The sequence below is a fragment of the Osmerus eperlanus genome, chromosome 17, assembly GCF_963692335.1.
Source record: "Osmerus eperlanus chromosome 17, fOsmEpe2.1, whole genome shotgun sequence".
Classification (NCBI taxonomy): domain Eukaryota; kingdom Metazoa; phylum Chordata; class Actinopteri; order Osmeriformes; family Osmeridae; genus Osmerus; species Osmerus eperlanus.
Window position 1 is genome coordinate 4,956,876 of NC_085034.1, and position 14,980 is coordinate 4,971,855.

At 45.1% G+C, this 14,980-nt stretch overlaps 1 protein-coding gene across 4 annotated transcripts in view; it reads right to left on the reverse strand.

The window, feature by feature from the left end:
• The window catches only part of si:dkey-97m3.1 (fatty acyl-CoA reductase 1), a 35,942-nt gene extending 21,874 nt beyond the window's left edge, over positions 1-14,068 (reverse strand). For all 4 annotated transcript variants that reach the window (XR_009932522.1, XM_062482698.1, XM_062482697.1 and 1 more), the window contains exons 1-2: positions 13,867-14,068; positions 795-1,064 (exon numbers count right to left, since the gene is read on the reverse strand). Coding sequence is in view for 3 of the 4 variants with exons in the window: in XM_062482698.1 (XP_062338682.1) it covers positions 795-983 (189 nt within the window). In the remaining variant the exon portion in view is untranslated. The remainder of the gene's footprint in view (positions 1-794; positions 1,065-13,866) is intronic.
• Between the last annotated feature and the right edge of the window lie 912 nt (positions 14,069-14,980).

Genomic DNA, 14,980 nt, shown 5'->3' on the forward strand with positions numbered 1-14,980 from the left:
TCTCCCCATCTCTTTCTGCCCCGCCCCCACATCTCTCTTCCCCCTCTCTCTCTCTCTTCCCTCACCTCTCCCATCATCTTTCTCTATCTCCCCCCATCCCTACATCCATCCCCATCCATCTGTAAGTTAGCAGGCTTCAAACATTTGTGAGTGAGTACTGACAAAGTCTATGCTAATTAATCAATGTCACTATGGCAACAGAAATAGAACTCCATTGTACAATAAACTGTACATTACAGTAATATGTTACTTCTCTAAAATCTGTCTGTGATATCAACCAGGTGAAGCGGTTAGAATGAACAGCTTGCATCAGCATGTCACAAAGATCCAGATATGTAGAATCATAAGCTGAAAGTTGGCAATGATCCAGTGGAAGAGGAGACACACCCCATATAAAGTGGCTTTCTCTCCAAGCCCCTTTCATAATGGTTTCATAATAGTTCACACCAGTACACAAAAGGGAGAAGATCCACTTAAGAATATTGATATTGACTTTTGGGTGCCATCCTAGGACTTGTAATGTACCTAACTAAGATGCAACTCCACACAAAGTAGATCAGAGCACAAACTTTGGAGTACAAGATATTCAACTATTGATATTATTACAGTTCACCGTGCCTGGTAGCCAGGATGCTCTGAGCATCAAAATACTGTTAGAAATATGCACTTCTCATCCATCATCTACTGCGGCACTTTCTAGATGCGCTATTTGTCGCTTTGGATTGAAGCGTCCGCTAAATGAACAACATCTAACATGTGTATGTATCAAACGACACGGGCATGGCCCTCCTTACCTTGCACTTCATCATGTCGCTGACCCTCTCCTGCATGGACTGGCCAGCCTTGGGCCTGACCAGGATGTACAGGGTCTGCACCTCGGGGCAGGAGCGCAGCAGCTTCTCCACCAGCACCTTGCCCATGAAGCCCGTGGCGCCCGTGATCAGAACGCTCTTGCCGGCGTAGAAGTCTGCGATGGAGGCCATCTCCGCGCCACGGCCTCAGGTCTGCTGCTGCGGCGGGCCCCTGTCGGTGTCGTCCTGGTTACGGCCAACACAAGAAGGCTCCTGGAGAGGGCGGAGGGAGGGAAGGGTGGAGAGAGGGGGAGAGGTGGAGAGAGAAAGGGAGCGAGACGGAGACAGAGAGAAGGAGAAAAACAGCAGGAGAAAGAGAGAGAGAGAGAAAGAAGGAAAGACAGAAACCGAGAGAGAAAGAGGTGTTAAGGCTGTGGGAATGAGTGTGGGGAAAAATACACCCTAAATACACAGTAAATACAGTTCTCAGAGAGTGTGTGTATCATCAAGAGCTCATTACAGCTTAACATAACCTGACTGCGACTCGTGTTGAGTGCAGGGGACAGGGCTGTGCACAGACCGAGGTAAAACCTGGACTATGTTGTGAGTCACACAGATACAAAGATAACACACACGCACACACAGACAAACACACACACACATACACACTTGATATAGTGAGCATTGTCTGTCCTCTGACCTTCACAGAGAGTTGGGGGAGAGTCACGGCAGGCATGATAATGAGATGAGTATTCATGACATGGCTCATAACAGGCCAGTCCCCAGTCCCAGGAGAGCAGGAGATTTGGACTCTCTCTTCCAGGCTGGAAGGACTGGCCCATGCTTGTCTACATTAAAAGGATCAGGGAAACTCAGTTTCTAAGCCTAAACAAAGCCTGTTGCTGTCTCTTCAGTGCATAGCCAGGGTGTGGTGTTGGAAGAGGGCTCTTTCACAGTGGGATGATCCACCGAAACAGTGATCAGTTCAGTAATGTATTCCCTCTGGTTTGAACCTCTTTACCTGCATGACAGAACAGTGGGATACACACCTACCACTGTGACACCTACAGGGATAAGGTTGAGTGTGTGTGTGTGTTTGTGTGTGTGTGTTTGTCTTTTGTGTAGCACAGTCCACAGACAAAACACGGTACCATCACACCTTCTCCTACCCCCGACAAGGAAAGGGTCTGCCCCTTTGTCCTTCTCCCAGACGAGAAGCTTCAAAGCTTCTGGCCCAGCATGGGGTCAGAAACAGAGGCCACACGGCCCACAGTATCAGACAAAGGATTGATAAGGAAGAACTTTCTTATGTGGATTTACAAACATATTCTCAAGGACTACATGGCTCATGGACACTATTTCAATGACAGTAGTTGATGTGTTATAATGTGTGTTTTTCTCATTTACTTAGAACGTTGTTTAATTGAGGCTTGATTATAACTTCCCTTCAAGTATAGTTAAGTCAGCCAATCTTGATATCAAAATGATTGTACCATACTAACAAAACCATTTATGAATGTTGTATTGTTATATTCTGAAGTTTAAGCATTCCATGGACAGTTGAAATAACTGAACTCAAAAGGTACAGCCACTTCACACCTAGGCAGATCTCAGGACGACGCCCAGGTGGGGGGAAACGGACCAATGAAAGAGGTCACCTTCACGGGGACCCCCCCTTGTTCTTTGGAGTATAAAACCTCCAAACGTACAATCACCCTCGCTTGTTCGTAGGATTAAACTGAGGTGAACGCGTCACTCTCTAACCTATTCCTCTCAATTGGCACATTCACTGAGCGCCCGGAACTTTGACGAGAGATTCCGCTTTCTATTCGTTTGGACATAACGAACCTTTGACTCCTTCTTCAAACCGACAAAAGTAACTACGATTTGCAATATTTCTTACTTGTGACATATTGGCATGTTGTGATTAAATTGTTGATGTTTGATTGTATTTTACAAATGAGATAACTTGCATCCAGCCACTGTACTACTCTGACTAACCCATAACTTATCTGGTATTTGTTCATTATAATTACATTTTCCTAAATAAATCATTGTGTATAATCTTCGCGTATCACTCCCGTTATCTGATCTGCTCTACTTTCATAGAATTCACTACTTAAGATTAGACTGATTATTACGAAGGCTATTATTTCAATATTATTCAATAAGGTTTCCTCTGTCCCTTTAACAATAAGAGGTGGTGCCCCCAAGAACTACATACTTTATTATAAATTAAGTATTGCTAATCTTAAACGAACAAACCCCGCAACATTTGCTTGACACAAAAGGTGAACGCATTCAGACCAGATCAGTCTCAAACACACACGCACATCTTACACAGGGGGAAATGACCTCCAGTCCCTTACTCTTTACCCTTCCTCCCTATACCTCCCCCCATTTCCCCCTTCCTTCTAGCTATGAGGATATACATTCCACTCGGGTCCAAGATTGACGTGTATTAGAGGCTGACTGTATTTGCCTACTTATACCAACTTCTCCTCTGCAGCTGTGAATCACCACACTATTTGCAAGACCAAACTCCACAGTGATACCTGACATCACAAACAATAGCCTGGCACACCTTTTTACCCCTGTAGGGAGTGGCATCTATGCCCCTATTTGTTAGAGAGAGAAAGTCAGAGACAGACATAGAGACAGAAGCAGAAAGAGAGCGGTAGGGAGAGAGAGAGAGAAAGAGATGAGAGAGAGAGAGATGAGAGAGAGAGACAGCAGCAGGGACAGAGGCACAGAGAGACAGACCCAGACTGGCATTCCTACCCATGCCTACTAACTTTGACTGGGCACAGTCCCTTCCATAGAGACTTAATTGAATCAATGCGGTCTCTAATGGCAGAGTAGGGTGTAATGAACTGTGTCTGGGTACTTGGGCCTACTCAATACGATTTATCAGCCTGTGCCTGCTGCACGCTGGTGGCAGACAGCCAGGGCTCATGTGAGAGGTCCTGATCGCTACAGCACAGAACAGGCCACATTTGGGGACCAGCTACTTGCCCTACCTTCGGGCTTGCCCTCATTCCCTGTGCTCTGTGGGGACTGAAGGGGATTGGGACAGCACACTTCCTGTTCCTGTTAAATCTCGTTGTCATTGATTCTCCACAGTGTTTATCTTGGACTAGGGCTAAGTGCAACAGGATAGTTAGGTTAGCGTCTTCACATTACTATTGATTTTTAAGAAGATTTAATAAACTACTAAGGACGGGGAACCTGTATAGGTGTTTGTGTAGTAATGTATGAGCAGGCTTGTGTGTGTAAGTATCTGTGTGTGTGTGTGCTAAGAGAGAGTAGGCAATCATTTCAAAGTGTCACTGGCCACTAGTCACTGTGTCTTTCTCAAGGTCTCCATAGGCGTAGCTCCCTGGGGAGGAAAGTAACGCGATGACCCTGCGATGAGTCATGGGCCGGGCCAGAGCGAGCAGCTCTGCAGTGTGATGAGGTCAAGGAGCAGCTGAACAGGTGGAAGGGGAGGAGCAGGAGGAGGAGGAGGAGGGGAGAAGAGAGAAGAGGACATCTCATACACGAGGCCTGTCAGACTGTCTCCAGATAGAAGCATCACTACTGGCCTTTTATTGGCACTCTGAGAATCGAATGAGCGCACAGACGGACACTTTACGAAGCGGGGACTTTGACAACGTGTAAAGGTTACCTTCAAAAGTTGAGAGAGAATCTTATTGATGTAAGATACTGAAGTTCAACCTGGTGTTTAAAGCTTCATTTTATGAATCAGACCATTTATTAAAGCATTACACGGGTTATTCTTTGTAGATAAACTTAAACGTATTATCTCACTGGAGTCTTCTACATGGCATGCATGCACTGTTGAGAGCTGTTAGGCGGACATGTGACTGAACATATAGCTGCCTTATGGTTCAGAGTTAGCATGATGGCTGTTCTCTCACAGCCCTGTCCAACCACGCGAGAGATGCTTCTTCCCACTTCAGAGCCAGCCAGCCCTCAGAGCCGCGCCTGTGACTGTCACCACGACGACAGCTCTCAAACATATCACGGGGCCTCCTAATGGCAGATGACAACTTCCTGTCTCTGTTTAGCCTCATCCTGTGACACCACTCAGATAAACAGACCGAACGTAAGAGCATGCTTGTCTGAACTCGGTCAAAAGCATGACTATGACGTACCAGACACGAAATATCTTTCCAAATATGTGGCTAATTTGAGGTTGAATGTGGATGTTGGAATCCTAAACTAATCAGGATTGTGTGTTTTTTTAGAGAGAGAGAGGCGAGGGGAGGCTGTGTGTGGCTGCTCTGTGGTAACCATCTCCCATCTCCCCTGCTGTCCTCCTGGTCCATGGAGCACAGTGTCTGCTGGAGGACAGAGGACTGGAGCTCCGTCCTCCAGAGCCATGGCTGACCTAGATAACAGAGAAAACGCACACAATATATCTCTCTCCATTTCTAGTCCTTTTCTTTTTCTCTGTAGCCCCCCCCCCCCTCCCCCCCCCCCCCCCTCCCCCAAAACCACCACCACCTCCAGCCACCACAGGCACTACACACCAACACACACACACAAACACACCCACATGCATGCACGCACATGTGCACACACATGCAGACACACACACACACAGTTGTGTCGTCCATTGACAATCTGTGACGCTTTAGATTGCTGCTCAGTAAAGACCAACAACTTGTCTATTCACCAGCAGCCATGAACTCTGAACTGCATTTGATTCTGCCTTTCTCATACAAAGCAGGAACCCGGTGGCCTCTCCTACAGTCATCTTAGCTCAAGCTGTGTCTCAATTTACTTTCCATTAAGGCGTCAGCATTCCAACACAGTGTTCTAGAACATCCTTGAGATTCCTGGGGAACGAATAGACTAGGGGTGGGGGGATAAGGACTGGAAATGGCAATGGATTTGTGCTTGACAATAAACGTGTTCCTGGAGTGGTGTTGAAAAGGACAGAAACAGCTTCACACACACTAGGCCAGTCACAGCATTCTTCCCAGGTCACAGGCTGCAGCTTCTCCTCCCCACTATGACTGCTGACCCAGAGAAAACGGGCCCTGGACACAAACACTAAGGTTGACACACTGGATCTGCATAAGGGAGAAGCTCTCAGCTGGAGCCGCAGTAACTGTGGCTCCAGTTACTGCGGACTATTCACCACGATCGTAGTACTGTCTGACTGTACTGACCCTTTATATTCCCTATTCCAAAGCTAGTGGTTCAGCTCACTAGGCCTAGATGTCAGCTGTTCCCTTTACCAGTGGAACAGGCTATGCCAGCTGCTGCAACAGAATCCCAGTCTTAACACATGGGCTGGGGGCAGGGCGGGGGGGTGAATGGTGGAGCCAGCCAAGCATGGTTATGGTCGGAGTTAGTGCCTCAGGATGAATACCTCAACCATATTGACCTATAATCGAAGCAGAATGCTACAGTGGAATTGTAATGAGCTAAGTAATTCAGGGTCAGAGTTGAAACAAAATCCACCTAGGCTTTGCTTGGAGTTCCAGCAGAACGGCCTGGTGAAGTCTGCTACCACAACGGGGCATCAATCCTACGTAGCCATGCCAACGGCGACAGCTGCCAACCACCCTGCCTTCGGGGACCCGCTGCCAAGAGTAGTACCTCCTCCAATAACCTGGCACCAGGCAACACCAGGACACAAGCCTCAGGACCAGGGCCCTATTTACGAGCACAAATATTCTACCATCGCAGACAAACCTTCTGCCTGGTGGTGACTAATGGACCACAGACAGAACACTGCTGTGATGGATGACACAGTAGATGAATCCTGATCATTATCACGATGAGGGCATGAACTGTGCAAGTGGTTGGGTAAACACCAACCACCTCTCTCCCTCTGTGGAACTTCCCCCGGCGCCGTTTGTTCCCAGATCCAGTCAGAGATCTCAGGAAACAGACCAGCAACAGGGAAATTGGGTTTCTTCTGTTCTATATGGCGCTGTGTCGCCTAAGGGGGTGGAAGGAGGGGCATTAGCCGGGTCATTAGATTAGCACATTCATTCTATACAAATGACCCCCTAAGAGAGGAAAAAAAACAATTATATGTGACTTATTGATGACTAACGGAAGACAAATTAGTGAGGGAAAGGGAGAGCTAGTCAAGTTGAAGATTTCATCTGAGTGTGTGTAGATAGTTCAGTCAAGGTCAGAGAACTGGTCTGAAAGAGCAGGGCATCCTTTTCAACAACCTGTAGTGTTCTTATATTCATAGTCAGACACTGCTGTGCATCCCAAGCAGTTCATGCTGTGTCAAAAACAACCCCAACACACATGCACATACACACACATATACAGCATTCACACACACATGCACACATACACCCCCCCTCCCAATGTTTCTGTTCTGCACGGTGTCTAGGCATCTGATAATATAGGCTGATTACAATAAATAACATCAGCTTTGCACAGTAGAGGGGTTCAGCTCCGATTATTTTATCTGGTTTTTAATTTAATTTGATAAGTCATTTAATTTGTACAATTATTCTCTCCCAGCTTGGTTTAAAATGTTTTCTTAATATCAGAAGTGTTTAGTGTGTGTGTGTGTATGTGTGTGTATGAGTGAGTGTGTGAGCATACTGTATGACAGGGTGAGTGTGTGTGTGAGTGTAAATGTGTTTGGCAATGCGTACTGTTAATATCTCTGCTATCACAGACATGCCGTTGGAGCAGCTGCCATGACTGAGCCTGTTTAATGTGGTGTCAGTTTACCCCGGGTCCAAACCCACACTGGGTCACAGGGATCACAGTACCGTCACCTGAGCTGGGACCGGCTCTGATACCACACTGTCAGTCAGGCAGACACACCACATGGTGCGGTGCCAATGCCTCTCCAGGAGAGACAGCTACCGTACTGTACAACTTCTGGTCTCTCAAACTAGCCTCTTGATTAAGGAAAACCTGGTAAAACACAAAGCTTTAGATGTTGCCATTAGAATCTTTTCGTCAAAGTAAGGTTAATGTTGTCTATCGTATGACATTTATCAAATTCCTGGAAAGGATTTCAGTAAAGGCTTCTTGTGCGTTCATATTAATACAACATTATGGACGGCATGGTAAACACACCATGTAATCCTAAATAAACACATTGCATGTGACGTTATAAAAATCCACAGATTTTACATGCTTGGCATTACAAGCCTGGCTGAAGCAAAGCCATGAGCAGGCTAGATAAGGGGTAGGGGGAGGTGTGTGTGTGTGTGTGTGTGTGGGGGGGGGGGGGGCTGCTGAACCCGTGCTGAGCCCTGGAGCATACAGTTCTTAATGACCAGTTAAGAGTCAGCCATTCCCATGGTGCCTGCCCGGCCTTTTCTCCAGCCTGGCTCACACACACACGTCAAGGTGCTGAGAACAAGCGTAATTGTGTAAAAGTGATTGACTCTGTTGTTTGAACCCCCCCCCCCATTTCAGACAGGGCTAGTGGACCTCTGCTGGCTTATGACCCTCCCCACTTCCCGCCCCCCTCCCCTGGGGGTCTCACCTCCTAAAGTGAAACACAGTGCAGGACGGAGGGGAGCAGCCCACAGACAGATGTTACCTGCACGCCCTCTACAATACTCTGAAACCTGGGGAGCTACATCAATTATGAATGATACCCTGCTCTGTCCTTCCACCCGTACTGTATGCTATCCTCTGTCTGGTTTAGACTGAGAGTGTCCGGAAAGCCCCAGGCCCTAGCCACACACCTGGTGACGTTTTAGAGTGGAACTCTACACATGATCATTGCTGCATGCTGTTAGCATAGTCTATCACCCCACTATGAGCACCAAGTTAAACACACCGGCTTGGTTTAGTCTGTGACGACATGAAACAGTATGTTTAATCATCTATTGAGTGGACAGATGGATTACAGAGAACAGGAGAGAGGAAGACAAGTGCGCAACAATGTAATCTGCTACCTTTCACATATCCACAGTAATGACGTCAGGTTTATTGGGTGCCAGCACCACTCCATAATTAATCACAAGGAGGTTAGGTGTCATGTGGGTATGCCAGCCATCCGCTCTCCATATTGTCTGGACTTCGAAGTTAGTACAGTTTCATCAGGGTCAGTAAGTTTGACAGCAAAAAGCATTGAAGTTGCATCAGTTGTAACTGCATAATGCAATGGTGTGTATTTTAGGGAGTTGCACACAGATTACGTTTGACTAGAAGATTAAGGCCTATACCAAAAGGGCAAGATTTAACGAAAGCATTTGGACCCAAACACCCTAATCTCACGAGCCTGCCTGAATTACACACACACGAACATTCTGGAACATCCCATAACCCCCCCCCCCCCCATCAGACAAATACACAGTGTTCAAACGCATAAAGAACACATTTCACTATCTCATTACAGTGTACAGTGTACAATACCATGGGAGATAGTACCTTTACACACTCTCTGGCTTCCAGGAAGTAAAGGCTCTGTAATGAAGCAGTATGCTCAGAGGAGCAGGGAATCTGGGGCAGGAGGATAGAGGTCTATAGCTACTGTTGTTCTTTTTCTCCAGGGTGGGAGGGGGGGATGCAATTAGCTTAGGGCTGTCTGCTGGGGACAAGACCCGGCTGGACATCCGGGGAGCGGGGGAGGAGAGGGGGGAGGAGCCATGAGGCCACTTTACCACTGTAAACAACAACAACAACGATTCTATCGCCACCACATCGCTGATGTTGTCTCATGTGGTGTGGATACTTATTGTGGATCCTATGATGGTGTAATGGGATATGATTAACTACTGAGATACTAGCTGGCATAAAGATGGCAGGCTGGTTGGGGGAGGGTGGAGAGAGGGAAGTATGTATGTGAGGAAGGGGTACATTTATCTGATAGGCCAGGGGTATATTCCAGAAAGCAGGTTATGCGACATACCCAGGTACGTTAACTCCTCATATGACAGCCAGTGTTGTAGCAACATTGCCAGTAAGTTGCTGCAACATTGTGTGTCAACTGGAGAGTTAACTTATCCGGTTATGTCGCATAACCAGCTTTCTGGAATACCCCTCTGGCCTATAGCCAGAGATAGATCCAGGACTGTGGGTAGTTCATAAATCCCCAGACAGTGAGGGAGGCTGGGGCAGCTCTGACACTAACATCTCTAGTGAGGAACATCACCACAGGCCCACTGGGGAAGCTCTATTGCTTCTCTGGTAGATGCTGATCATTTTAATTGTGGAGATTAGAACACCACATCTTTTATTTGTCAAATACAGTCAGAACTATCTTCCCAAAAGGTAAACAGAGAGAAGCTGTGTTGTATAAGGGGATTATCATACACACACACTGAAACACGAGTTATACAATACTGCACCTGAGTTTCTAATCAAAGGAAGTGACTGTTTTCAAGAAAGAGAAAAAGAATGGAGTTGCTAGCGAAAAATAGCTGCAGGCTCAAAAATATTTCTGAGCCAACTGAACATATAGGCAAATGTGTGAGTGATGTACTACTTTAAGGCAATTGGAGTGAAGCTGAGGCGTTGACATTCTGATTACGTGAATGCAGCATCTGGCCTGATAAAAATAAAAGATTAGACTGCTCCAAGGTCAATTATAATGGTGTATATGTCATTGGGGGAGACATATAATCTTACTTCAATACACAGTATCTACACTGTCTATACTTGTGGCCTAGTCACAGACTGAAGATTAGAGCTCACATTGAGCACACAGAGGCCCACATGCAATGTAATTTAGGTCCATTACTGATGACCTCAGTGCATGCAAGGTTGCACTGTTAACATGCAGCCAATATATTATACATTCCAGTACTGTATATATATTAGCTTTGTGTGCTGGTGCATCACAAACACACAAGATGTCACAAGAAGTCACTTTACTCTACTTACATCTGCTTACATTTGTTAGGTTATTCTTACCTTAGGTCATTTGTTAGGTAAATTATTCAATATTATATATATTTTTTAATTTTTTAATCATTACTTATTTTATACACATTGTCGATAAGTATAGTAACTCTGATAGGCCTCTAAGGATTGTTAAAAGGAACAGGACCGAATAATTTCAATGTACCTGTACTTGTTACAAATTGCAATAAACTAAACTTGAACTTGAAACTTGTGTTCTTGATTAAATAATGTAGGCTCCAGTCTTCCGTTGGTTCTTTCATGCCTGGACTACAATGTCACACAGACACTAACATCTTTACTATTACACTTCTGAAATCTAGTCAACTGACCATGTACTTATGCCTAGGCAATGTCACAGTCACACACGCTCAAACCTATAGCCACAATATCCCCATTAACCAATAGGCCACAGCTGGCAGAAGAGGTACACAAGAGCAGTGTTTATAGAGTCGGTAGAGAGGCTGGTGTTGATTCACTAACATCCAGCCTCATTTGTTCTCCCTGTGTGGGGAACTAAATGTTTTATGATGTCCTCCTATCCTATCAGTGTATATCGGGTAACCCCGCTCCCGAAACCATCCATCCACTCCCACAGGCCTCGCTCGCCCCTCTCTCTTGCTCATTATACTGAAAGCAGTGGCACTCGGAGCTGAGGCAGAGGCATGGAGGGCCTCCGGTGAGAAATGTCCTGCAGGTGTTAACAGAGCACTACCTCTGCTTCATCCCACGGCTGGCAGGGAACTACACAACCACATGGTATAGAAAAGTCCCCATCTGCTTCAGTTCAAGGTCAAATTGTCCTCGCTGTAGTTGTCCACACAAATTCTGATTCTATTGTTCATACAACTTTACTGGTTTCCAGTGCTTTCTGAATGCAGTCTTTTTGCAGACATGGACTGAAACATGACAGGCTGGCCGGTCAGTGAGCCAGCTTGTCCCCTGATTACTTGGAGTAGGAATAAAGCACCAATCAAACAAACTATGCAAAGATGTGCTAGACTCATCACAACAAAAAGAAAGATCGAGCTTGATTCACATTATGTGAGGAGAATCCAAATAAAAATATACAAAAATAAAAGAAAACATTTCCTCTCAAAGGGAAATGTGTTGCATATTCAATGTGTATATTTGATGATGATTTAGTTCAGTGCTTTATAAAGAATGCTGTTATAGTGAGCGATTGCTTTAATAAGAGCAGGCCTGGTCTTTACTCCATGCAGAGAGCTCTGTGCTGCATCAGGTGGCTGGGGCTTAATGGGCTTCATTTTGCCTCATTAGCTTAACGTCCGGAGATGACCTTTTTCCACCAATCACAAAAAGTGCATTACAGTGGTCTCTCCTTTCCCTTTTTCCATTGGCCCACATTATTTATTCATTCATTAAGGTTAATGGCCTCTCTTGTGGTTGGACAGCCAGGATTTGCATTTTCATCAGCTAGGTTATGACCTTTCTCCTCATGAATTAGCCAATCCTTCCCATCACCTTAAGTGTCCGTAAGACTGTATGTTTCTTTCTTGGGTTGGGTGTCACTTACATTTCTATGTAGTGAGAAGGACATGCCCGACATTCTAAACAGGTAGCCTACTCTACGTCTCTTCTCATTGGTGGACGACAGGCGGCACACCTGTAGTACACTTCCAGCGGACGCATCACCCAGTTGTCACACGTGATATAATCACAGCACAATACGACAGAGCAGTTAAATACCATACCAATTTACGATAGTAATCATCCTATCTGCATTCCCATACATGCAATAGAACCAAACCTTTAATTGATACAATTACTGAGGGTTCACACAAACCCTTTTTGTTGCCATAAAGTGGTTTTAAAGACTGGCCATGAGTTCCCAGAATGGAGGAGGCAGACTGAACTGTGGCCACTGGCTGATTCCCACAGTCACTGCTGTCCCATCATGCCTCTGTGCATGCCATACTCTCAGCGGGGGGGGGGGGGGGGGGAGTGCAGGGAGGACAGCACCGGCAGGACCAAAAACACATTTACTCAGCGCTGAAAGATTTATGACGCCTTGCTTTAAAGCACCCGTCGCAGAGAGAGACACACATACTGGGAGAGCAGGAGCATAGGAAGATGATGTACAGGGAGACGGAGGAAGTGAGATATTTGATGTGACCGATTTGGCCTCACCCCATTGACAGAGGAGGTAGAGTAGAAGTGCATATTGAGACTCCAGAACAAGGAAAAAGTTAACTCAGACTTTAGCAGATTAACTGAAAGAACTTGCTTATGGTCCTGGACGACATACAAAGGGAACAGAGTGTGGGATTTAGCAATGCTTAGTGATGAGTCTTAACTGCCATCTCTTGCTTAACCTTATCAATATATTGCATTGGCCACTTGCCAAAATAAAATGTTTGCGTAAGGCCTCTAGAAAGAGGGAGGAACAGAAAGAAAGTCAATGTGGAAACTTGATTGTGGGCAAAATAAAAGCTTGGAAATGGCCCACCTTTTGATTCTCGACACCTGGATAATTTGCACATAATATCAAAAAAGTTATTAAATACAACGGTTGTTCTAATTGTGTACAGCCACCTTCCTAAGACCACAACAGCACAAACTTGAAAAGACAGTTCGTGCCAGATGAATGGTCCCATTCAACACGCGGCTTAGAGACCACATCCCCGACCAAGGATGTTCAATGATTGAGCTCCAAGCACAGATTCATTCCAAATACACAGAAAACAGGGGGAATTGTATAAAATGAAACTGCTCTCGTTCACTGTATGAAGTTGCAATGTATCATCCTTGGATTCCTCTTTATTATTTGTAAACCGGTTGAATGTAGTCATTTTTTCTACTCAATAGACAGCACATTCAAAGGCTACAATGAACAGAAGCGCATCAGCTTCGTTCGAGCGGGCTGTGCTTGCAGCTGCTGGGTACACTAGCGCGACGTCTGGACTAGCCGCTGCGTTTATCCGAGACAGCTATAGCATGCAAGGAAGATATTCGGGAGCGATGTGTTCTTACAAACAACAAAACACGAAATTACCATAATATCGAACGTAAGATCTACACAGCAAACAAGTGTTTCTTTCTCAGTTCCTGAACGCTGGCTGGGTGCACACTCATTCATGTCAACCAAAACACCCCAGCACATTCTTCCAACCTGGACTCGAGTCATTATTTTAACCATTCAAAAAAAAATACTTGGTTAACATTTCCAAATTTAAACCATAAATAGTTCTCTCCTTACCTTTACCATGGGTAGAATTCCTTTTTATTTTTAGTGGGCTGCTGCGTTGGGATCCGGTGCCGACAAACGTGCGCCTGTCAATTGAGGACTGCAGACTTGCTGCTGCCTGTCTCTCGGCGTGTACTTTGACTGTAGCCAACTGGCCGCTCTCATGTAGAGAGGCAACGTGGTACTGATGATATGTCAACGAAAGCAATCAGCGTGGCCGTGACATGTTAGCCTTTTACAAGGCACACCTTTTACGCACATAACAGGTCTACTTTTTTCTGTTCCACATCCTGCCCAAGAGTTTTGGCACCGTTAGCATTCCAAATGTTGACTTTTTACAGTATGTAGCAGAAAACGGTTTGAACGCACATATTTACTGGCCAAGGCTTTATAATAATATTTTGTACAAGTAGGCTACATTCTTCATTTATTTACCTGACTTAAGACATGATTTTGTTTTCTACTGCTTCTCTCCTGGTGAGTCTTGGCCACATATTTGATATTCATAGTTTAATATTGCTATCGATAAAAATGATATACAATTGTAGCAAAAAGCATTAGGCCTAGACATTTTAAAGAACACTAGTAAACCCTTAAAACTCAACCAAGTCTATTTTTTATTTGAAGGAAAGCTCAAACATTTTTATCGTGTCCTAACAGGTCCACCTGTTCTACAGACCAGTTTGTGAAGCATAAGAAATTACAATTTTGCTCTTAAGTTGCAAAGATAAAGGATAGGGAAGAACCTTAATCTTATGAGTCATGAAGCAAGGATTTGGGTGGTATCACAATATCTATTTGCACATCATATGAAACATTCACAGGATCAAAGACATAATGGTGATTCCTTATTTTCCTGCATGAAACAAATGAATAACCTCAGGAAAATGTTTCCCCATTTCCTGTTGGTGTGCTTACTGAGAGAAGCGCTTTTATGACACACAATGTGAAGGGTTGGAAGAACAGGTTTAACACGAGTGACAGGGTGGAGGAGATCAGTTCAGATGAAGAGGACTCTTACAAACAGTATGCATTAGTCTAACAACTCTAAACGTTTATTTTGTCAATGAGAAAAAATAAAAAGTAGACACTGACCGAGTGCTGGCCCCTAAAACAGATAAAAGAC